Here is a 23,299-nt window from a genome sequence, read left to right as displayed (position 1 = left end):
AATATTCTCACGACGTTTCAGCCACAACACAAGCGGCCTTCATCAGGTGAAGGGACGAGACTGTCTGGAGGACAGCGCTGGAGTGAGAAAGCATTGCTCACAGGTGAAATGAGGTGCCCAGGGTTTGTCTTGATCCCCGACAGGCATACCGAAATATGCCTTGCAGGCCTCACACATCTTAGCAGATTCTTCCACAAAGGAATTTTTCGCTCTTGGCTTGATAAATTGGCCGCAGACATAGCAAAATGTGCCTGCCGGATGCTTGCATGCCATCTCAGACAAATGTAGATATGTATCCACTTAGGCAGCTGGAACTAAACTGAACTGGTGGATTTAAGGCCCTTATATTTATAGTATTTATATTACTGGAAAGTTCTAGAATGTTCTAGAAGTTACTCCAAGTTTACTCAGCACTGAATCTATCTGGAATGTTCTGGAAAATAGGTCAATTTCAAAATACCACTGTCCTGGTCACAAAAGCAAAGTTTGTGGGGAATCTTGATTTGAAGCTTTCGTGACTGCAGGAATCCATACTCTTTGGTTCTTTCGGTAAAGTCACGTAGGTAGAAAAATAATAGATCACGACGTTTCGATCGCAACACAACCAGTCGTCATCAGTTGGGACAACCGCAGCAAGACAAAATTGCTGAAGTAGGTGAGAGATCTCCCGAGGCTCCCGCAAGGCTATTCAGGAGGGTTGTGGTGGGGCACAGTTTGGCGCCAGCTATCGTAGAGTAGCGGTGGTAATGTAGCTCTGGTTCTCTGCGGTGAGTAACGTCTTCATAAACACACAACTGCGCTGCTGCTAGTACTACTACGTCTCTTATAAATAAAATGTGATGCTGAGAACCGCTTGTGCCATTCTGAGATGCAGCGGTGAATGGGACACCACCCACCAGCCTGCAACTTGGAGACGTCTTAGACACGGGAAATGGTTCATATGAAACCTGTTGCGATGCGACGCGGTCTATGCGCTACGAGAACTGACGTGATATACAATAAATCAGCTGATCAGATACGCAGCACCATGGATGGTGCCGTGGCATGGAGAACCATGGCCCACACGAAATTTGTAACAATGACATCGCGAAATACAATGACGTCATGCTGTAATGCAATGACGCAATACCTGCTACGTCATGTTGACTTCCTTAACACTATATTCTTGGTTCTTTCGGTAAAGTCACGTAGAAGGGAAACAATAAAATAATAAAACAATAAAACACTGTGCTTACCCGTCCTCAAATTTCCAGGCCACGGTTGGCAAATTGACATACACATAATAAACCGTGTATACAGGGACTCATCTACGGACGACTTACCAGCTTTCAGAGATACGAACAAACCTGTCCATATGTCCAGTTGCCTGTTTGGACCGAGAGTTCAACCGCCACGCAATAGATGGCGTTGGTGGCATTTACATTTGCAGACAATGAAGAACCAGTGGCATCTACATCTGCAGAACATAAAGAACCAGTGGCATCAACATCTACAGATTATACAACTTTTAAAGCCATTACCTGTGTTTAGTGTCCATACCGTACAACACGTTTGGAATCGACAGGCGTGAAGTTGGACTTACGAACAAATCGACTTACGAACAGACCTCTGGAACCTAACTCATTCGTAACAAGAGGAATCCCTGTACATGAAACTGCGGTTGGCAAATTTGCGGTTGGCAAGGAATTCTTGTATTGCCTTCTGTCGATCCGTAGTATGGCACATCAACGCCCACGGGAAAAATGTTTCCAAACGTTTTCAAACAAATGGTGGTCAATCGTCGATGCTGTAACTGTGCGACCAAAGTTATCGGAGGCGTGGAGAAATCAGATCACAGTCTCGTGCCGTGCCAAAGTAACGTTTCCAATTATTCGCCCATCTGTCACAACGATGTCATACAAAGGAGACTGGAAATGACCTTGACCCACGATCCCCTCCATCAGGGGACCTGGTTATAAATCCTTGCCTGGGCCATATTCTCAAATCAGCCACAGTAGTAGGCAAAGTGTCTAGGGATTACTCACCCACCCACCTGGGCCATGTTATCCATCAGCCACATTAGTAGGCACTGTGTCTAGGGCCTACTCACTCACCCACCCACCACGGCCGTGTTATCCAATCAGCCACAGTAGTAGGCACTGTGCCTTGGGCCTCCAAAAACGAAAAGGGCCTATGAACAAAAATGTGACCATGTTTTTCTTGTATGATAAAAAAACATTTAACCAATATATCTTCTCGAATAAATGCATTTACACATAGCAAGGCTAGGCAACAGTGTCTATAACAAAGATGCAGTCATGTCAATGTCATCTGCGGCACACAGCGTTCTCCCATCGAATTAGGGTCAGAGACTAAACAATTAACATGTCAGCAGTTACGCCATCTGTCCAGCGGCTGGACGAAGTACCACGTGAAACAAGCGGAATGACAGGGGCGGTAGTGGTCACCATGGGGCAGCAGCAGTACCAACTGTTGGAAAGTTATCACGAAAGGCCTGGGGCCTACAAGAAGCTTAATCGGGCCCTGACCCTCGCTGTTGGCCTCCACAGCACTGAATTACAGCCGCCCAGCTAAATTATACCGGGTTCTCCAATGTCATAATTCGACTCTTGTATTTATACTCGAGGAATCCGATGAGCTATACAGCTCTTTGTTCAGATGTCCAGTAGGGGGCATGGGGTCAGAACATAACAACACAATACTCACAAACACGATAGGAGTGTAAAGTATAGGAAAGTTAAACAAATAACTAAAAAAAAACACAAACTAAAGTAATCAACTTTTTTTTTATTACTGAGCTGTGTAGCTTCTCTCTCAGCCACTTTTGTTGATAGCCTTTTGTTGAAAGCTCAAAGTGGCTGATATCATCATGTGGAAATGTATAGCAGCGCAATAATCAAAATAACTTTCAGAAACAGGCACCAAAATAATGCACGACCAAACCCACGATAAAATTAACGTTTTCACTTTATTTGCAATTACGTCATTATCCAGGACTTAAAAAAGGTATACGTTTGTCCGCCATTCCACATGACATCTCTAGAGCAGGGTGCATAAAAAAAACTGCAGCAGTCGCCAGGTAATGTTTAAGAGGTCACTTGAAAGGGCTCTTAATGAGGTCTGTGATGTCTCGTTTTCACGGGCCGAAGACTCACGCTGTGCGAGACTTCTGAATGGATGCTTCGTCACGTGATGAGTATGCCTAGATAAAAAAAACTAAAACTTCATCTGGAAAAACTAAATCAAGTCACTCTTTTATGATCAAATGAGCATTGTCTCTCCATAAACCATCATCATGCAAACTCCGGTCACAATCGTAGCAGCGGCTTTTCACCAACCATCGGACAAAGACGATCAACCGCACTGTCAGATGCGCTGCTTCTGCGGCCTTCTGGAATGCTCTTCGTTCCGATGTTTGGCAGCCATTGGGAGCTATGCAACTTTTAAGTCATAATCGAGATTGACAAACTTGTTTCTTGAGAACTTCTCGTTTTTGTTGTGTTTGGTTTGTTGTCCTTCCCCCCGCACCTCTGATTCGCGTGGTTGGCTACGTACGGTGCGGAAGAAGTTGAACATTCATACACGAGCGGTGAGGTTGAATGGTGTGGTAAGGGTGTGCGGTTGAATAGTGTAATGAGCAGGGTGGTTAAGTGGTGTGGTGTGTAATGTGGTTGGATGGTTGGATGTGCGGAGAGGTCGAGTGGTGGAACAATGGTCAACGCATCGCACGCTTTCAGATGCGCTTCTGCGGCCGTCTGGAATGTTCTTTCTTCCGATATCAGGAAGCCACTGGGAGCGACTGTTGTATATCAAGGTATTGAAAAATTCACGAAAATAATAACAATTAAATGAAATTTGGAACTGCGTAATTATCTGAAATTATGTTAAATGATTTAATAATGTACATAAATTATGCTAATTCGAGAGATAATCGTATTAATTTATGTGAACACGTGCGATTATGCTACTGCGAGCCGTTATGAAAATTAGGCCCCGCCTCGCTGACGAGGGTCGTATCATCAGAATCAGAATCAGAAAGGGTTTTATTCGCCATGTAAGTTCACACCGACACGGAATTTACTTTGGCAGGATGGTGCATACATTCAACATATAGGAATCTAAAATCTTAAATAAGTTTTAAACAAGTCTTACTATAATAAGGGTTAAAAGTCTAACACCAAGGGGCTGAAGTATATAAAATTAAATAAATATCTAATATAAAATAGCTTTAAGATATAATTTAAAAATAAAAAATACAAATAGGGTAACATAGTTAATATCGGCAAGGTGTCGTTATGTAGATAAAATGTTAAAAACAGTGTTAGCCCTTGGCCTTGTTTAACAGGCCAGCAGCAGATGGGAAGAAACTGTTTTTATGGCGTGAGGTTTTGGTCCTGATGGACCGAAGCCTTCTGCCGGAGGGGAGTAGCTGAAACAGAGAGTGTCCAGGGTGGGAGAAATCGGCCATAATCTTCCTCGCTCGCCTCATATGAAGTTATGCAGGTGTGCTGTAAGTACACCAGGTTAAACTCGGCTTCGTTGTCTAGGTTCGTATTATCTATCGGTATAATACAATTACTCTCGCTTTAACATTTACTGATTATGTATTAGTGTGTTTATATCATGTCTCCAAATTAAAATCTCACCGCAGGATACAGTTCTTGTAAATAAGATTATTATGCATGAACTCAGGAAAGAAACACTCAAACACTTCTGTGTTAAGCAATTTTAACTTCTAAACAAAACCTTAACACTATAATACGCGAACTCTCATGCTTGGAATTACCCCCGGTACCATCGGGGAATTTTCCTTCCGTGAGCAGTACATTTAACCATCAATGGCTGCGTTGTTTCACTTTGGCAACCGCACATGATTAATTCCACCGCATAACACGAGCTTAGTAGGTGATAGGAAGAGTCTTTAAAATATGCAGCGATATTTTAAACAAAAACCTTAACACTATAATATGAATTATTATGCTTGAAATTGTCAACACAGTGCTCCAGACGATGTTCCCTTCATTCATCCATACATTTAAGCCTCAATAATCACGTTGTAAATTGGGTAACAGATCAATGATTACTTCCTCAGAGTAACCCGAGCATATACGGCATATAGGAATAAGTCCTTAAAAAAATCATGCGACGATATTCATGAAAAGCGATAAAACACAAATTGTTCTACCCCAAAGGCAAAAGTATACGTCAATAGATTCATCGGCAAGATTACATAATTAACTAAATGTCCTGGAATAAGGGTGTGCGATGGTGTTCGTGTTCTCCCACGGGAGATTCTTATCTTTGGCTAAGTTTTAATTAATTTGTGGACAAGATTACATGATAAAGAAACAGGTTTAACACGATTTCTCTCTGAGCGTATAGAATCGTGGCGAAGGTTTAAAATTGTTTAGATTGTATCGATGAATCTATTGGTAATTTATGCGATTGGGAGTAAAATCACATTTTTTTTTAAATAAAAAAAATGAATGTACTTATAAACGACGTATGGTTATCACTCGATGAGCCGCGATGGTTTCACGGCCAGCTGATGGTTCCTGCACTTTATAATTCGTCTTCTTATTAATAATTCGTGTATGTATTGTGGGGATGATATGGGTGGAGGGGAAATGTGTTCTTGATCAATTCTTTGTGTGAAGAAGACGCCAGGTGATGCGGTGTATCTGTGGCAGTGTGAGTATCATTTCGGATAGCTGGATTCCTTCTTTCACACGGGCGGCCGGAGTTCGGCCCACGGCTGGTTGGACGAGTTGGCACGGCGCTCGCCGTCGGGCGCGATGATCCGTCGTCACATAGCGCCCGCAGCTCGTCCGCTGGCAGTTTACACTTTTGCTTGGTGTCGCTTGGTGTCGCTTGGTGGCGCGCTCTCCTGCTCCGGCTCTCTGGCGATGAACGGCGCTATCCGTCTTAAATTTAGCTCTTTCATTTGTACCTGATGATGATTGCTTGCGTTGCAGTCGAAATATCGCATGCTATTATGTATTTATTATTATTTTCTATTTCTACGTGACTTTACCGAAAGAACCAAAGAGTAAATCCTGGAGTCACGAAAGCACCAAATCAATAGTTTTGCCACCAAGTACTAAGTCATGTTTTGCAGAGGGGTCAAATACTTATTTCCCTCATTAAAATGCAAATCAATTTATAACATTTTCTTTTATATATATTTTATTATTTTATTGTTTCCCTTCAACGTGACTTTACCGAAAGAGCTAAGAATATGAATTACTGCAGTCACGAAAGCTTTGAATAAAAATTTAACATTTTTGACATGCGTTTTTCTGGATTTTGATGTTGTTATTGTCTCTCACTGTTCAAATAAACCTACCATTAAAATTATAGACTGATCATTTCTTTGTCAGTGGGCAAACGTACAAAATCAGCAGGGGATCAAATACTTTTTTTCCCTCACTGTAGCTAGAACTGCAGTGACTCTTGTGAGTCAAGGTTCAGAGCCGAATGCTTTTCGAGCGATATTTCTTCTGATGGTGCTGCATTCGCATGGCGTGGCATGTCGCTAAACAGCGAGCCCCGCCATGCTGGATGAGTTGTTGAGTCTTCTTCTGCGTTGGTGCTTGGCTGGTATCTTCGGGTTGGTCGACGTCTTCTGCCGCTGGTAGCTGTGATGATTCAATGCTCGGGGGAGGGGGTCTCTCTATTTATGCCAAAATTTCTCTCTCTGGCTCCGCCTTCTCACAACAAAGGACCGGATTTCTCTTTGATCTCGCTCTGTGTGGTGGGGGGGGGGATGGATTGTCGTGTGTCCGTGTGCGTCATTTATTGAGGTAATATTAGTTTCATCAAGGCATGGTCCCCTGTCGCTTTACTCAAGCCATCCCATCATCAAAAGGAAGCGGATGCTTCAGATGTCCCCGCGTGCTTCCTTATGTCTCGCCCTCTGTACCAATTAATCTGGAAGGAGTGGGGGTGTCCCCTCCGGTCGAGTCCTCTGCCCCCCTCCTCTTCCTTTGGTGTGACATTTTTAGACTCGCACAACGGGTGTGTTGAGGCTTTGAAGTTGAAACATTTATTTTACCTCGTAGTTTGAAACCGTACCACTTGCAGTTATGATTTTGCACGTGACTCAAGGTGTGTCGTAGTAGTGTTCCCATCGTGGTGTTTTATTTTTTTTTATTTTTAAGAGATTGCTCTCTGCCTGCGTATGCAAATTCTTATCACGTGCTGCGGGAAGACAAAGACGGCCGGGAGGCTCCATTTCTCTCTGGCTGGCCCTCGGTTTAATACTGCACAAATATCATGTGGTCCGTTTCCTAAGACCTGCGATTGTCATCACGACGCATTTCCTAGGGTTTATTAATTTTCGTCCCCCCCCCGTCTGTATCCGGGGATCGGTGCTGTAATGCTTGAGTTATTTATTTGATTTTTGGATGTCCTGAGTTTAATAGGTACGTTTCTTGACTGTTGGAATTCATATTCCTTGGTTTTTGTAAGGTCATGTAACGGCAAGATGTAATGTAATTTAAGGTGGATAACGTTAGCGTTAATGTTATGTGTGGCCCGCTATGTGGATTGTAGTCTGGTTTTTTTGTATTTCTGTTAACTAAAACTTGTTTTCCCGGTTTTCGCTCTTTGGGAAGCTGCGAGGCTTTGAGGAATTCCCCCCCCCTCCCCTTTCCTCCTTGGTGCTCCTTCTCACAACGGATCGGATCTTTCTTTGATCTCACTCTGGTGTTGTGGGTGTGGGCGTACGTGTCCGTGTGTGTGTGTCATTTATTAAGTCACCGCACATCCGTGGGCACAGATGGCCCCTGGGATAAAGAGTAATTTCCCTCGCTCTGGCGTTAAATTCTTTTCTCTCCCGTGCTGCGGGAAGACAAAGGCGGCCGGGAGGCTGTCTTTCTCTATGGGACACATTTATCTTGGTTGTGTAAGTTTGACCTATTCCGCCTCATTTCCTCCGGCTGGCTCTCGGTTTAACACTGTACAAATATTGTTTGGTTTATGTTTTCCAAGATTTGTGATTTAACACCGTCATCACGACGCACTTCCTAGGGTTTATTAATTTTCGTGCCCCCGTCTGTATCTGGGGATCGGTGCTGTTATGCTTGAGTTATTCTTTATTTTAATTTTATTTTTGATGTCCTGAGTTCAAGAGGTAAGTTTCTTGACTGTTGGAATTCATATTCCTTGGTTTTTGTAAGGTCAAGTAACGGCAAGATGTAATGTAATTTAAAGTGAATAACGTCAGTGTTAATGTTATGTATGTGAAGTAATAACCCGCTACGTAGATTGTAGTTTGGTTTTTATTAGTGAGTGTGTGGATTCTTTATGATGTCGACTCATTTGTTGCTAAGTTCTGAACTTTAACCGTTGCATTAGTAGCAACAAAGGGGACAAATGTTTTTAGAACTCGCCTGTGCGTGGCGTCTGATTGTCTGGGAGTTCCAAGATGGAGTTCCAAGATGGAGTCTTTGAAGGCTGGAATTTTCCTAGAGCTTCGTTAGTAAATTCCCCCCCCTCTTTTTTTCTCTTTGATTTGGTTTATTACTTTTTATTGTTTGTCTCCTGGCTGCCTATAGGAATAGGTTTTACCCCTTTTAACTGGCACAACAAAAACTGACACCTTTATTCAAGGCATCATGTTTGCAATAACCACAACACAAGCAGTCAGAATTCAAACAAAAAAAAGACAACTCTGATAATATTGGCACTGTCCTTGAATTTGATTGGTCCACACCCGAGACGGCTTTTCTTAAGAGCCTAGTCTCCACTGGTGTTGGACCAGAAGATGCCAAAAGGCGTACAACTCAAAAACAGCGCACTATCAGAGTATTGAGGGCTCGGGGTGAGCATTTACATTATGAGACCTCCTTTGCCAGAAACAAGATATAGGAATAGGTTTTACCCTTTTAACTGGCACAAAAACTGACACCTTATTTTGTTACTGGCAAAGGAGGTCCCATAATGTAAATGCTCACCCCGAGCCCTCAATACTCTGATAGTGGCGCTGTTTTTGAGTTGTACGCCTTTTGGCGTCTTAGAGACTAGGCTCTAAGAAAAGCTGTCTCGGGTGTGGACCAATCAAAGTCAAGGACAGTGCATATTATTATCAGAGTTGTCTTTTTTTGTTTGCATTCTGACTGCTTGTGTTGTGGTTATTGCAAACATGATGCCTTGAATAAAGGTGTCAGTTTTTGTGCCAGTTAAAAGGGTAAAACCTATTCCTATATCTTGTTTCTGGCAAAGGAGGTCTCATAATGTAAATCCTGGCTGCCTGTTGTGTGTGAGGGGAGGGGGGGGAGGTCTGTATCCCCCCTTTGCCCCGGAGTTTAGTATTTATGGCCTTTTACGACCTCCAGCTGCCTGGTGCTTTGTGAGGTCGTAAGTTTGGGGGTATTTATTTATTTATCGATTATTAATTTTAAAAAAAATTATCGGCAAAATAATTATTATTAATATCAATTTTGGAAAAAGGCCTATATATCCAACACGACACAACTTTTAAACCATCATCTAAACTGACAAATAGATTCCTTGAGAACTGCTTTTTGTTGCTGCGTTTCGCTTGTTTTCCTTCCCCCCCCCCCCCCAACACCTCCAATTAGCTATGGTCAGCTACGTACGGCGGTGCGAAAGGGACATTTAACACGCATACAGTACATTACGCATTACAATGGAACGGGATGCACACGAAGGTTGAGGGACAGTCGGCCGCCGCCGGTCCGGTCGTTTCACGCCAGCTTCTCGCCTCCGTCAGCGGGGTGCGCGAGGAAAGGGAGCGGTCACTTCCCGGCCACAGCGAGCGTCCCGGGCGCCACTCCCGTTCCCGCGTCGTCGTTGCCGGCTCCTCCGCGCCCACTCCTCCGCCTCCGCGGCCGCTCCGACGCTCCGACGGCTTCGCAGTAACCCCTCCTCCCCCCCCCACCCTCCTCTCGCTCCTCCAGCCGCCCCCCCCTTGCGCAGGTGGCGCCCCTCGTGTCTGGCCAGCGCCGCCTCCGAGTAGAACGCGGCGGTGGGGCAGAGCGCGCACGCGTGGCGTTCCCTGCCGCGCGCGTGCCTCCGTCCGCGGTGCCGCCGCAGGTGGGACTCGCGCGAGAACAGCGCCCCGCACGTGTCACAGCGGTGCGGTCGCTCGCCTGCGTGCGCCCGCTCGTGCCGCCGGAGGGTGGAGGCGTGGGCGAACGCCCTGCCGCAGCGGGCGCACGCGAACGGCCGCTCGCCCGTGTGCGTCCGCTCGTGCGCGAGGAGGTGCGAGGGCAGGCGGAAGCGGGCGCCGCAGCGGGCGCACGCGTTTGGGTGCCCGCCGGGGTCGGCCGCGTGGACCCGGGCGTGCGCCGACAGGTCGTCGGCGTGGGCGAACGCCTTGCCGCACTCGGGGCAGACGTGCGGGCGCGAGGTCGCGTGGACGCGCGAGTGGCGCCGCAGGTGGGCGGCGCGCGAGAACGCCTTGCCGCACGCGGGGCAATCGTGGAGCCTCGCCCGGCGGGGCGCCTCCGCGGGGCCTCGTCCGTTATCCGTCCCTTCGCGCGCCTGGGGCAGATTCTTCTCCTCCTCCTCCTCCGTCGTCGTCGTCGTCGTCGTCGTCGTCGTCTTCTTCGGTGCGCGTCTCGTCCGGCGGTTATTCGAGACGGACTCGCCTCCTGCTGCTGCTGTGGCGGCTTTCCTCCGGCGGTCAGTAGAGGCGGGCCGACTCTCCGCTTCGGCACGTGTCGCACGGCGGTTATTAGGGGCGGGCCCACTCTCCGCTGCAGCACGTGTCGCACGGCGGTTACGAGGGACGGGTCCGCTTGGTGCCGTGCGTCTCGAGGCGGCCGATAGCGCCGACGGCTCCCAGTTCGCCGAACTCTCCTCATCCTCCTCCTCCTCCTCATCATCATCCTCATCGTCATCAAGGTGGGTCCACAGGTGCCTCTCCAGGTCGCTCTTGAGCCTCGTTCTGTACGCGCAGAGGTCGCACTGCAGGGCCTTCTTACGGTGGCGGCGGAGGCTCGAGTGTGTCGCACGGCGGTTATTAGGGACGGGTTCACTCTCCGCTTCGGCACGTGTCGCACGGCGGTTATTAGGGACGGGTCCACTCTCCGCTTCGGCACGTGTCGCACGGCGGTTATTAGGGATGGGCCCACTCTCCGCTGCAGCACGTATCGCACGGCGGTTACGAGGGACGGGTCCACTTGGTGCCGTGCGTCTCGAGGCGGCCGATAGCGCCGACGGCTCCCAGTTCGCCGAACTCTCCTCCTCATCCTCCTCCTCATCGTCGTCATGGTGGGTCCGCAGGTGCCTCTCCAGGTCGCTCTTGAGCCTCGTGCTGTACGCGCAGAGGTCGCAGTGCAGGGCCTTCTTACGGTGGCGGCGGTGGCTCGAGTGTTGCCACGTGTGGACCTGGAGCCCACGCTTCCGGCTGAACTCCCTGGCGCACACGGAGCAGCGGTGCCTTCCCTGTTCGGCCGTCTCACCCGCTCCGTCCGACTCTGGTGGCAAAGCAGAAGCCGGGCGGCGTCGTTGTGACATCAGTGACGTGCGAGCGAGCTATCTCAAAAGAGCCAGTGGTTCTTCTTAACCTGGGGTGCATCACGCACCCTGGGCAAGAGAAATGGCCAGATATTTTTTTTCGAAGGCCAATCATCGAAAACACAAATTAAGCATGGGGCACATTAAGTTACAACTTAATTTGTTTCAAATAACCGCTTAGATTTTGTGATCCGTAACCACTCCTGGTTAAAACTAGTAATTGTATTGTCCATATCGAATTGGATATAAAAACCGATTGCTTCAACCGGATAGCCAAAACCCAACTGTTTTAAGTCCGTCTTGAAACTAGCCCAAACATAATCGGTTTACAGTTGAATTTTGGGTCAACCCAAACCAAAAGCCACTCCATTCCAGCTGCTAGGAGGCCGCAAATGGAACGTCGATTTTAAGAGCTGTGCCCAACAGCCTCTGTGCCAGACTCGTTCCCTCCCTGGTGATCCAGAGATACAGGGGGAGAAAGCTCCCTCCACCCCTCCACTCCCCCTCCTGCAAACCTCCCTCCCCCGTCTCCTCCCTCCTATCCCTCCGCTCCCTCGCTCCTCTCCCTCCCTCCCTCCTCTCCCTGTCTCCCTCACTCCCTCCTCTCTCTCTCCCTCCCTACCTACCTCCCTACCTACCTTCATCCACGTGCTCCATCATCACCTCCACCTCCACCACGTCTGGGAACGCCGGCCTCGCAACTGAACCTCCGGCCCGCAGGTCCTCTCCACCGTCGTCTCGAAGGTCCTCCCTTTTGATTTGAACGCCCTCCTCTTTAACCCGGGGGAGGTCCAACACGCTGCCGTCGAGACGCTGCTCCCCCTCTGTACAAACATCCTCCACCTTCGTGCCCGGAGCCTGCCCCGTCGTCCGAGGGCTGCGTCCGTCGATACGGATGTCAACGCGGAGGTCCTCCTGCTTAACGCGCGGCTCGTTTCCACCGCTCACGAGGACCTCCTGCTTAACGGGCGGCTCCTCGCCACCGACCGCGGTATTCACTGCGTCAGCCTCGAGGAGGTCCTCCTCCTCCTTTTTGATGCGAAGCTGCTCCGGCGGTCGCCTCGTTTCCACCGGGAGCTCCGAAACTTTCCCACCAAGGGCATCCCCATCGGCCCGGACGTCCTCCTGCTTGACGCCGAGGTCACCGCCGGGAGACGCCGCGCCGTCTCTCGGCGTGCGAGGGTCCTCGCCGCTCGGCCACGCGTCGCCGTCCCGGCGAGTGCCAAGGTCGTCCGCTTTCGCCCGAAGGTCGCCATTGCCATTCTGCGGCTCACCTCCTCCTCCTCCTCCGCCACCCCAGGTGTCCTCCAATTTGATGTGGGGGTCCTCCCCTTTAACAGGAAGGTCCTCTGCTTTAATTTGGACCAAGAGGACCTCCCCTCCACCAGAGCTGATGTCCTCTCCATCGGCCCGAAACCCCTCCCTTCTCGTCCAAAGCTCCTCCCCTCTCATCCGAACCTCCTCCCCTCTCGTCCAAAGCTCCTCCCCTTGCACCAGAGGGCCCCGTCGACCGAGCAAAGCCTCCCCTCCCGCAGCTAAGAAGAAAAATCCGGAAAAAAAATATGACAATGTTTATTATTTACTGTCACAATAAATATTTTACTAATGATATTTAATTTAAAACTTTAGTTATGTAAGCTACCCAGATGAAATCCACAACAGGTTTATTTTTTGTGGTTAGATCGCATTAATATAAATGTGTATTGTTAAACCCGCCACCACCCGACACAGCCAATTAGTAAGGTTTGTCACGTAATCAAAACGTGGACAATTAGTTACTCGTACAGCACTAACCAGTTGTGTGTTGGAGAGTAAATCCAAAAGTCTCCCACAGCTAAGATGACAAATCGGAGTGATCATATCTCATCTTAACGTAAATTTATACAGCGCCTTGATCAAAGGCGCTTTGCAGAGAGAATTAAGAATGGTGTAAGAACGCGTGTGTGCGTGTGACGGTGGTGGGAGATGCGATGAATAAAATGGTTGAGAGGAAGCAATGTGGTGTGTAAATCTCTGATGATGCGTGAATTCGGTGAAAGTTAAATTGATGACAGTGGCTGATGATGATGATGATGAATGGATCGAATGGTTGAGGTTGAATAAGTGATAGCCATATAGAGAATAATTATTATTCTGAATAAATGGGGTTAATGAATAATTATTATTCTGACAGTCAATTATGATGCATGGATCAAATGAATGGGGTTAATGAGTGATAGCCATATAATTATAATTATTCTGACAGGAAATGATGATGATGATGAATGGATTGAATGAATGGGGTTAATGAGTGATAGCCATACAGAGAATAATTATTATTCTGACAGGAAATTATGATGAATGGATTGAATTAATGGTGTTAATGAGTGATAGCCGTGCAATGAGAATATGAAGAGGGAATAGAAATGGTGGTGGGCGTCGTGGGGGGTGAGCTTGGGAACTATAAAAAGTACACCAATCACTGCCCCACAGACCTCCAGGCCATGCTTCCACCCCCATATGAAAAACGCCTTGCCACCCAAGTACAGGGACTCCTCTACTTACGAACATTCGACTTACAAACTTTCAGAGATACGAACAAACCTGTCCTTATGTCTAGTTGCCTGCACGGACCGAGAGCCGTTAGTTCAACTTGCACGCAATAGACGGCGGTGGTGGCATCTACATCTGCAGAACGTGAAGAAGCAGTGGCATCTAAATCTAAGGAAGATTTTCCAACTTTTAAAGCCATTCCCCCGTGTTTAGTGTCCACGCCGTACAACACGTTTGGAATCGCCAGGAGTAAAGTTGCACTAACGAACAATTCGACTTACGAACAGCACACCGGTGTGTCGGAGAATAAACCCGCAACACCTACAATTGTAAACTAGCAACAAATTGTCACGTTTTGTTTACGTGATAAACCTTACTAATTGGCTGTGTCGGGTGGTAGCGGTGGGTTTAACGACACTTTTGTATATTTACGCGATTCTAACCCAAAAACCTCTCATGGATAATACTGGTCACGAAAGCCGTGTTAAACTGTGTTAAACTGTATTCTTAGTTTTTTTCGGTAAAGTCACGTTGAAGGGAAACAACAAAATAATGAAATATATATATATAAAACAATAAAACATTCTCACGACGTTTCGACCATAACTCAAACGGTCGTCTTCAGGTGTGTTGGTTTGCATAAATGTATTTTTATTTTTAAACGGCGCATTTATTTATTTATAAAAAAACCGTTAGCACCACTTGCAGCGATTTGGCAGTTTACCCAGGACTAGTCCATCTATATTCTGAAAAGAGGAGGGGGGAGACGAAATTTTATAATGTATGCTGTCTGAAAGCCACTGTAAGCGTGAACAATCAATTAAGACCTAAAATGGTTTATCAAATCTTTCCAATGATTGCTAAGATAGAATCCATCTTCTCGGTTGAAATTGTCTCTGTGCTTGTATATGTGTTAAACTGATCATAGGACTCATCCGAAGTCGCATCAAGCACAGGGGTTTCATGCTCAAACCCGTTCTTGTAACCACAACCCTTGGCGCTAACCCATAGCCCGCACTGGGTTCATGGGTTCCAGCGTGGGTGAGAGCACGGGTTTGAGCATGGGTTCGTCTGTCCCTACCGCTGAGCGTATGTGTGTGTGTATGTTGAACTTCTTTCACACTGTACATAGCCAACCATAGCCAATCGGAGTGTGCGGGGGAAGGACAACAAATTAAACACAAAAAGCTGTTCTTCAGACATTATTTTTCAATGTAGTATAGTGGTGTAGTGTTTAGTAGTGTAGTGTATACTAGTGTAGTATATCGTGTAGTCTTTAGTATATAGCAGTGTCGTGTGTAGTAGTTTGTATGTACGTATGGTGAACCTCTTTCGCACCGCCGTACATAGCCAACCATCCTAAGCGGAGGTGCGGAGGAAGGACAACAAACTAAACACAAAAACAAGAAGCAGTTCTAAATAAGTTAGTTTGTAAATCTAGATGATGATGATTTTAAAGTTCCATATCTCCCAGTGGCTTCCTAATATCGGAAGGCAGATCGTTCCAGACGGCCGCAGAAGTATAAATGAAACCGCCGCGCAATGCGGTGACCGTTTTTGTTCGATGGCTAGCTAAAGGTGTGGTGTATAGTTGTGTACAGTAGTATAGTGTATAGTAGCCTATAGTATAGTGCAGTGTACAGTGGTGTAGTATATACTGTTGTGTATGTAGCATCTGATGGCTAGCCAAAAGCCGCTCCGCTGCTTTTGACTACCTCGCCTGGTATGCAGGAGGTCGTGGGTTTGATCCCGACCCTGACGCCTGTTGTCTATTTGGAGTTTGCTTATATCTCCCTCTCTCCCCGTGGTCGCGTGGATTTCTCTCCGGGTCCTCCGGTTTTCCCCTCCACATTTACAACCAACGTCGCGCATTTAGAGTATTTGCCTGCTGTAAAGTTTCACGTGATGATGATGATAAGCCCACTGTGTTGAGTTAGAACACCGCATTATGGAAAAGTCGCGTTATAAGAAATAATATGGGGGGGGGGGGGGGGGGGGTAAAGCACAGTCCGCGATAACGCGCGTGAGTTGCGCGACGCGGGGCCGGATAAAGACCGAGGTGCGTGGTGGGTAGCATCTAGAAGCAGCATCCAGCAGCATCCCAACGCCTTGCTATGCGACGACGACGACGATGATGATGCTACGCCGAGGCAGTAGCCGTTACGACCGCCGCTTATTCCTACTCAGGCGGCGTGACGTAGTTCCGTTCGCTCCATCGCGTTATATCCAATTTGGCATCCGCCTCATAAAAGCGTTCCCTGTTTACATTCATCGCGCCTTATATACAATTCGCGTTTTGAAAATTGCCGCGTGAAAGAGGAGAACAGACTGTATGTGTAAAAAAAAGTATGGAGTGATAATGAGGCTTTAGGGGTCCGTCCATAAATGACGTCACGCGATTTGGACGATTTTTGACCCCCCCATCGTCACAAAAAGTCAGACCCCCCCCCCCTTAAATATGACGTCACAAAGCTCTCCCCCCCCCCCCAAACCATATTTCCATTTTGAAAATAAAACATGCTTCAAATCGCTTTAAACTATTGTCACATTGTAGTGCGTATTTAATGTGGCGCTGCACTCTGATGTTGTAGGAGGAAACATTTATTAACAAGTCTATTTAATTAAGTAGAACGTGTTGTCTATATTTATTTAAAGTATCGCATTTTGATGTGACGTCACACGTCTCAAACCCCCCCCACCCCAGGTGCGTGACGTCATTTATGGATGGCCCATAATTGCGGTGATGATTCTGCGTAGGCGTGCGATCCAAGTGACTGATTGTGGCGATGATTCTGCGTGCGTGCGAGCCAAGTGACTGATTGCGGTGATGATTCTGCGTAGGCGTGCGATCCAAGTGACTGATTGTGGCGATGATTCTGCGTGCGTGCGAGCCAAGTGACTGATTGCGGCGATGATTCTGCGTGCGTGCGAGCCAAGTGACTGATTGCGGTGATGATTCTGCGTAGGCGTGCGATCCAAGTGACTGATTGTGGCGATGATTCTGCGTGCGTGTCAGCCAAGTGACTGATTGCGGTGATGATTCTGCGTGCGTGCGATCCAAGTGACTGATTGCGGTGATGATTCTGCGTGCGTGTCAGCCAAGTGACTGATTGCGGTGATGATTCTGCGTGCGTGCGATCCAAGTGACTGATTGCGGTGATGATTCTGCGTGCGTGCGAGCCAAGTGACTGATTGCGGTGATGATTCTGCGTGCGTGTCAGCCAAGTGACTGATTGCGGTGATGATTCTGCGTGCGTGCGATCCAAGTGACTGATTGCGGTGATGATTCTGCGTGCGTGTGAGACAAGTGACTGATTGCGGTGATGATTCTGCGTGCGTGTCAGCCAAGTGACTGATTGCGGTGATGATTCTGCGTGCGTGCGAGCCAAGTGACTGATTGCGGTGATGATTCTGCGTGCGTGTCAGCCAAGTGACTGATTGCGGTGATGATTCTGCGTGCGAGCCAAGTGACTGATTGCGGCGATGATTCTGCGTGCGTGCGAGCCAAGTGACTGATTGTGGTGATGATTCTGCGTGCGTGCGATCCAAGTGACTGATTGCGGTGATGATTCTGCGTGCGTGCGATCCAAGTGACTGATTGCGGTGATGATTCTGCGTGCGTGTGAGACAAGCAACTACTTACATTTCTAACACCCTCCCCTACCCCCCCGTCGTCACACATCGTCACAAATGTCTGACCCCCCCCCCCCACCACAGGTGCGTGACGTCATTTATGGAAGGCCCCTTTGGCCTTTCTGGCATGAATAGAGGCGTCAAGATATTCAACTGCAAAGAGGTAAAATAAAAAAATTACTTTGTCGGTACCGATGATGCTACGGTTCCATTCGCTCCATCATCGCGTTATATCCAATTCGCCATCCGCATTGTAGCAATGCGTTCATCTTAATTACGACTGTCTCTGAGAAGGGCTTTACAAATCTAAACTCTGATTATATTATCGCGTTAAATCCGATTCGCGTTCTAGAAACACTGCCGCGCGTTATACAGGGTGCTGAAAAAAATAGAATGTCGTTTTTTTTTAATGGCAAAAACAGGTCCCTGCAGGGTGGGCTGGTAGGAAGATTGGCAAAGTAATGTCACGGTGCCTTGGAACTTCGCCTCGCAAATGGTACTCGGCTGTGGGCTGCGTGTGAATTTGCCACATCCCCAAAAGCGAAGTTCCCAAATGAGATGATGTGGCTTCCAAATGTTGGGTGCAATAAGACGTAATATCAAGTCTCTGCGCTGTCTATTGCTGATTTTACACCCCGACAGCGCGAGATTTCACTTCGTTAAAGTATTGAAAGGGGACGGACGGACGGACACATTAATCTATTGCAGGCTGGTACACTCAATTTACAACTTTGTTCCTACCAGTATAAACGAATAATAATAATAATACACGGTAACACGATAACAAATGTAACGTTAGTAGCTTCAAAAAGTCAAAGAGTCTTCCAAATTGTTCGCCATCATCGTCAACGCGTGCCTGGAATCTTCTCCAGGTGATCTCTGGGGACAGGAGGCGTCACATTTAATCGTGGTGTTGTTGCAAAATTCTCAAAAGTGTTACAAACTGCACTTTTAGCGGATAACGTCTTGGGAGAGTAATCTTGATATTCTTGGTTCTGTCGGTAAAGTCACCACGTAGAAGGGAAACAATGAAATAATAAAAATCTGAAACAATAAAATTTTCACGACGTTTCGACTGCAACACAAGCAATCATCATCAGGTGCGGTTTCCATCATCAGGTGTGGTTTTCACACCTGATGATGATTGCTTGTGTTGCAGTCGAAACGTCGTGAGAATTTTATCGTTTTACATTTTTATTATTTTATTGTTTCCCTTCTACGTGGTGGTGACTTTACCGATAGAACCAAGAATATGAATCCCTGCAGTCACGAAAGCTTTAAATCAGTAATCTTGATTTGAAGCGTTCGTGACTGCAGGAATCCATACTCTGTGGTTTCTTTCGGTGAAGTCATGTAGGTAGAGAAATGAAGTAAATCACGACGTTTCGGGCGCAACACCAAGCGTCCGAGACTTTAGCGAAAGAACCAAAGAGTTTTGGGAGAGATTGAAAATGAAGACTCACCAGAACGAGTTGCACGTGGCATCGACATGGCGCCCACACAAAGACGCAGAGAGGGTTCGCAAATGTCTGGGTAAAGAGGAGCCCTGTTAGTGAGTGGGTCTCGGAGCGAGTGAGAGCCTAGCGTGTGTGGATGTAGTGAGTGTGTGGTTGGAGTGAGTGGTTGTAGTGAGTGTGTGGATGTAGTTAGTGTGTGGTTGTAGTGAGTGGTTGTAATGTGTGGTTGTAGTGTGTGGTTGTAGTGTGTGGTTGTAGTGAGTGGTTGTAGTGTGTGTGGGTGTAGTTAGTGAGTGGTTGTAGTGAATGAGTGGTTGTAGTGAGTGTGGGTGTAGTTAGTGAGTGGTTGTAGTGAGTGTGTGGTTGTAGTGAGTGGTTGTAGTGAATGAGTGGTTGTAGTGAGTGGCTAAAGTGTGTGGCTGTAGTTTAGCTTTGGGAGTGTGTGGCTGTAGTGTGTGGTTGTAGTGAGTGGTTGTAGTGTGTGTGGATGTAGTTAGTGAGTGGTTGTAGTGAGTGGTTGTAGTGAGTGTGGGTGTAGGTAGTGAGTGGTTGCAGTGAGTGTGTGGTTGTAGTGAATGAGTGGTTGTAGTGAGTGGTTGTAGTGAATGAGTGGTTGTAGTGAGTGGCTAAAGTGTGTGGCTGTAGTTTAGCTTTGGGAGTGTGTGGCTGTAGTGAGTGTGTGGTTGTAGTGAGTGGTTGTAGTGTGTGTGGATGTAGTTAGTGAGTGGTTGTAGTGTGTGTGGATGTAGTTAGTGAGTGGTTGTAGTGAGTGTGTGGATGTAGTTAGTGAGTGGTTGTAGTGTGTGTGGATGTAGTTAGTGAGTGGTTGTAGTGAGTGAGTGGTTGTAGTGAGTGGTTGTAGTGAGTGGTTGTAGTGTGTGGTTGTAGTGAGTGGCTATAGTGTGTGGCTGTAGTTTAGCTTTGGGAGTGTGTGGTTGTAGTGAGTGGTTGTAGTGTGTGTGTATGTAGTTAGTGAGTGGATGTAGTGAGTGTGTGGATGTAGTGAGTGGCTATAGTGTGTGGCTGTAGTTTAGCTTTGGGAGTGTGTGGTTGTAGTGAGCGGTTGTAGTGTGTGTGGATGTAGTTAGTGAGTGGTTGTAGTGTGTGTGGATGTAGATAGGGAGTGGTTGTAGTGAGTGAGTGGTTGTAGAGAGTGAGTGGTTGTAGTGTGTGTGGATGTAGTTAGTGAGTGGTTGTAGTGAGTGGTTGTAGTGAGTGGTTGTAGTGAGTGGCTATAGTGTGTGGCTGTAGTTTAGCTTTGGGAGTGTGTGGTTGTAGTGAGTGGTTGTAGTGTGTGTGGATGTAGTTAGTGAGTGGATGTAGTGAGTGTGTGGATGTAGTGAGTGGCTATAGTGTGTGGCTGTAGTTTAGCTTTGGGAGTGTGTGGTTGTAGTGAGTGGTTGTAGTGAGTGGTTGTAGTGAGTGAGTGGCTATAGTGAGTGGTTGTAGTGTATGTGGGTGTAGTTAGTGAGTGGTTGTAGAGAGTGAGTGGTTGTAGTGAGTGGTTGTAGTGAGTGTGTGGATGTAGTGTGTGGTTGGAGTGAGTGGCTATAGTGTGTGGCTGTAGTTTAGCTTTGGGAGTGTGTGGCTGTAGTGAGTGAGTGGTTGTAGTGTGTGTGGGTGTAGTTAGTGAGAGGTTGTAGTGTGTGGTTGTAGTGAGTGGTTGTAGTGTGTGTGGGTGTAGTTAGTGTGTGGGTGTAGTTAGTGAGAGGTTGTAGTGAGTGTGTGGTTGTAGTGAGTGGTTGTAGTGAGTGATTGTAGTGAGTGTGTGGTTGTAGTGAGTGGTTGTAGTGAGTGGCTATAGTGTGTGGCTGTAGTTTAGCTTTGGGAGTGTGTGGCTGTAGTGAGTCAGTGGTTGTAGTGTGTGTGGGTGTAGTTAGTGAGAGGTTGTAGTGTGTGGTTGTAGTGAGTGGTTGTAGTGAGTGGTTGTAGCGTGTGTGGGTGTAGTTAGTGAGAGGTTGTAGTGAATGTGTGGTTGTAGTGAGTGATTGTAGTGAGTGGTTGTAGTGAGTGAGTGGTTGTAGTGAGTGTGAGTGGTTGTAGCGAGTGGTTGTAGCGTGTGATTGTAGCGTGTGATTGTAGCGAGTGGTTGTAGTGAGTGGTTGTAGCGTGTGGTTGTAGCGAGTGGTCGTAGCGAGTGGTTCGCGCTACGAACCTGGGGTCTCGTGCTGGTGGAGTGGTGGGGGGGGGGGTCTCGCGCCGGTGGGGGTCACGTGGAGAGTCGGGGCGTGGGGGCGGGGCCCCCTGGCTGGGCTTCCCCCTCCCCCGTCACGACGAGGAGCGGCTTGGTGCGGGCTAAGCCGTCTCACTCGGACGCAGCGAGCCGCACACAAAGGCGAAGCTCCCCCGTGTAGCCTCTAGCAGGCTGCGGAGGCAAGTGCTGTGCGTAGCGAGTCGCAGCACCTATGAAGGCCGGCGCTGTGGTACACGACATGGAGTTGGGTGGCCAGCACCACGCCCGGCCGCCTTTGTCTCCCTGGTGGCGATGTTCACTGTACCACATTGACAACCAGGTTTTCGTTTTGAGGCTGAGTCGACCTAGGGGAGGCCCAGGACCGGTTTCAGATAATCGATATAACTGGTGGTGACCTGTAATCAAACTTTAAGAACACAACCACTCAGCTCATCTATTTTAAAGATACTCATAAATACATGGGAATATTCAACTTGCGAAGTTGAATTTTACTTCGGATTTAGCAATTTTTGTTCAAAGTACTAATATTTAAATAGAATCAAATTGTCTTCACTATGTTTCTTTTACTTACGTTAGTTTTTTTAATGTTTTATTCCGTACAGTATAGAATGTAAATGTTATTTTCCACATGAATTGTCTTTCTTGACAATATTAATGGCAAGTTATGAAGTCTTCTTGGTTCTTTCGGGGAAGTCACGTAGAAGGGAAATAATAAAATAATAAAACATAATAAAATAAAGTTACCACGACGTTTCGGCCACAACACAAGCAGCCGTCTTCAGGTGAAGAAGCAGAACTGTCGGGAAGACATCGTTCATTCATTGCTTGTGTTGTGACCGAAACGTCGTGATAATTTATTTAATGGTTTATTTTTTATTATTTTATTATTTCCCTTCTACGTGACTACCGAAAGAACCAGGAAGATGAATCCATGCAGTCACGAAAGCTTTAAATCTAAATTTAAGTTGTGTTTAAAGTATGAAATAGCACGTTAAGAAGGCTGGGAACGCATCATCATATAATTTACAAGTTACCCGATATACAAAGTTTTAATAGACGAAGCTCGTATATTATCGAGGTCATTAGTGTATTTACAAGTTATTTTTTTCAGAATGCTACCTGGCCCTCACAAATGATAGCTCAACGAAGTTGGCTATCATCATCATCACGTGGAAATTAACAGCAGTAGCCAAATTAAACTTATGGTGGGACCCCGGGGTCCTATAAGCCCACGGCTCTCGCATAAACATCATAAACATAATGTAAACACTTTGCTCTTTTTCACCAAGGGGCCGTCCATAAATGACGTCACGCGATTTTTGACCGCCTCCCCCCTTTCGTCACACAACGTCACAAAAAGTCAGACCCCCCCACCCCCCCTCAAATATGACGTCACAAAGCTCTGCCCCCCCCCCCCCCAAAAAGAAACATGCTTCAAATCGCTTTAAACTATTGTCACATTGTAGTGCGTATTTAATGTGGCGCTGCACACTGATGTTGTAGGAGAAAACATTTATTAACAAGTCTATTTATGTTCTTAGTTATTTCGGTAAAGTCACGTAGGAAGGGAAACAACAAAATAATAAAAAATATAAAACAACGTTAAAAATATCCGCCACTTTTTTCAAATTTTCTTGTGGTTTTCACACCTGATGATGATTGATTGTGTTGCAGTCGAAACGTCGTGAGAATTTTGTCGTTTTATATTTTTATTATTTTGTTGTTTCCCTTCTACGTGGTGACTTTACCGAAAGAACTAAGGATATGAATCCCTGCAGTCTCGAAAGCTTTAAATCAAAAGTCTATTTCATTAAGTAGAACGTCAGTTTAACACGTAGGCTTTCGCGACCAATATTATTCATAATAAAGGTTTTTGGGTTAGATCGCGTTTATTTATAAATGTGTCGTAACCCTCCACCACCCGACACGGCCAATCAACAAAAAAAGTGTCACGTTGACAAAAAGACAAATAATTCACTACTTTAGCCCACCGGTG

The 23,299-nt window shown here is 46.9% G+C and overlaps 1 protein-coding gene and 1 long non-coding RNA gene across 3 annotated transcripts; one reads left to right on the top strand and one right to left on the bottom strand.

Moving 5' to 3' along the window:
* Positions 1 to 7,020: 7,020 nt before the first annotated feature.
* LOC116957624 (uncharacterized) lies at positions 7,021 to 21,337 on the bottom strand. 2 transcript variants are annotated; one of them, XM_032979879.2, is made up of 4 exons: positions 21,265 to 21,337; positions 19,116 to 19,181; positions 12,126 to 13,022; positions 7,021 to 11,447 (listed from the first exon to the last, which is right to left on the bottom strand). In XM_032979879.2, exons 2-4 carry the CDS (start codon positions 19,141 to 19,143, stop codon positions 9,733 to 9,735), a joined length of 2,640 nt encoding a protein of 879 aa, XP_032835770.2. In that variant the 5' UTR covers positions 19,144 to 19,181; positions 21,265 to 21,337; the 3' UTR covers positions 7,021 to 9,732. The 2 variants fall into 2 exon arrangements, with proteins under 2 accessions (XP_032835770.2, XP_032835769.2); XM_032979878.2 differs by lacking the exon at positions 21,265 to 21,337 and having other exon boundaries at positions 19,116 to 19,244.
* On the top strand, positions 19,353 to 21,152 carry LOC142907455 (uncharacterized). The gene is made up of 3 exons (XR_012931012.1): positions 19,353 to 19,408; positions 19,445 to 20,758; positions 20,821 to 21,152. It is a non-coding gene; the product is annotated as an uncharacterized LOC142907455 (long non-coding RNA).
* Positions 21,338 to 23,299: the final 1,962 nt, after the last annotated feature.

The sequence above is a fragment of the Petromyzon marinus genome, chromosome 79 (assembly GCF_048934315.1).
Source record: "Petromyzon marinus isolate PM22_M1 ecotype Great Lakes invasive population chromosome 79, UKy_Petmar_22M1.pri1.0, whole genome shotgun sequence".
Classification (NCBI taxonomy): Eukaryota; Metazoa; Chordata; class Hyperoartia; order Petromyzontiformes; family Petromyzontidae; genus Petromyzon; species Petromyzon marinus.
This window is presented reverse-complemented; position numbering and strand designations above follow the sequence as displayed.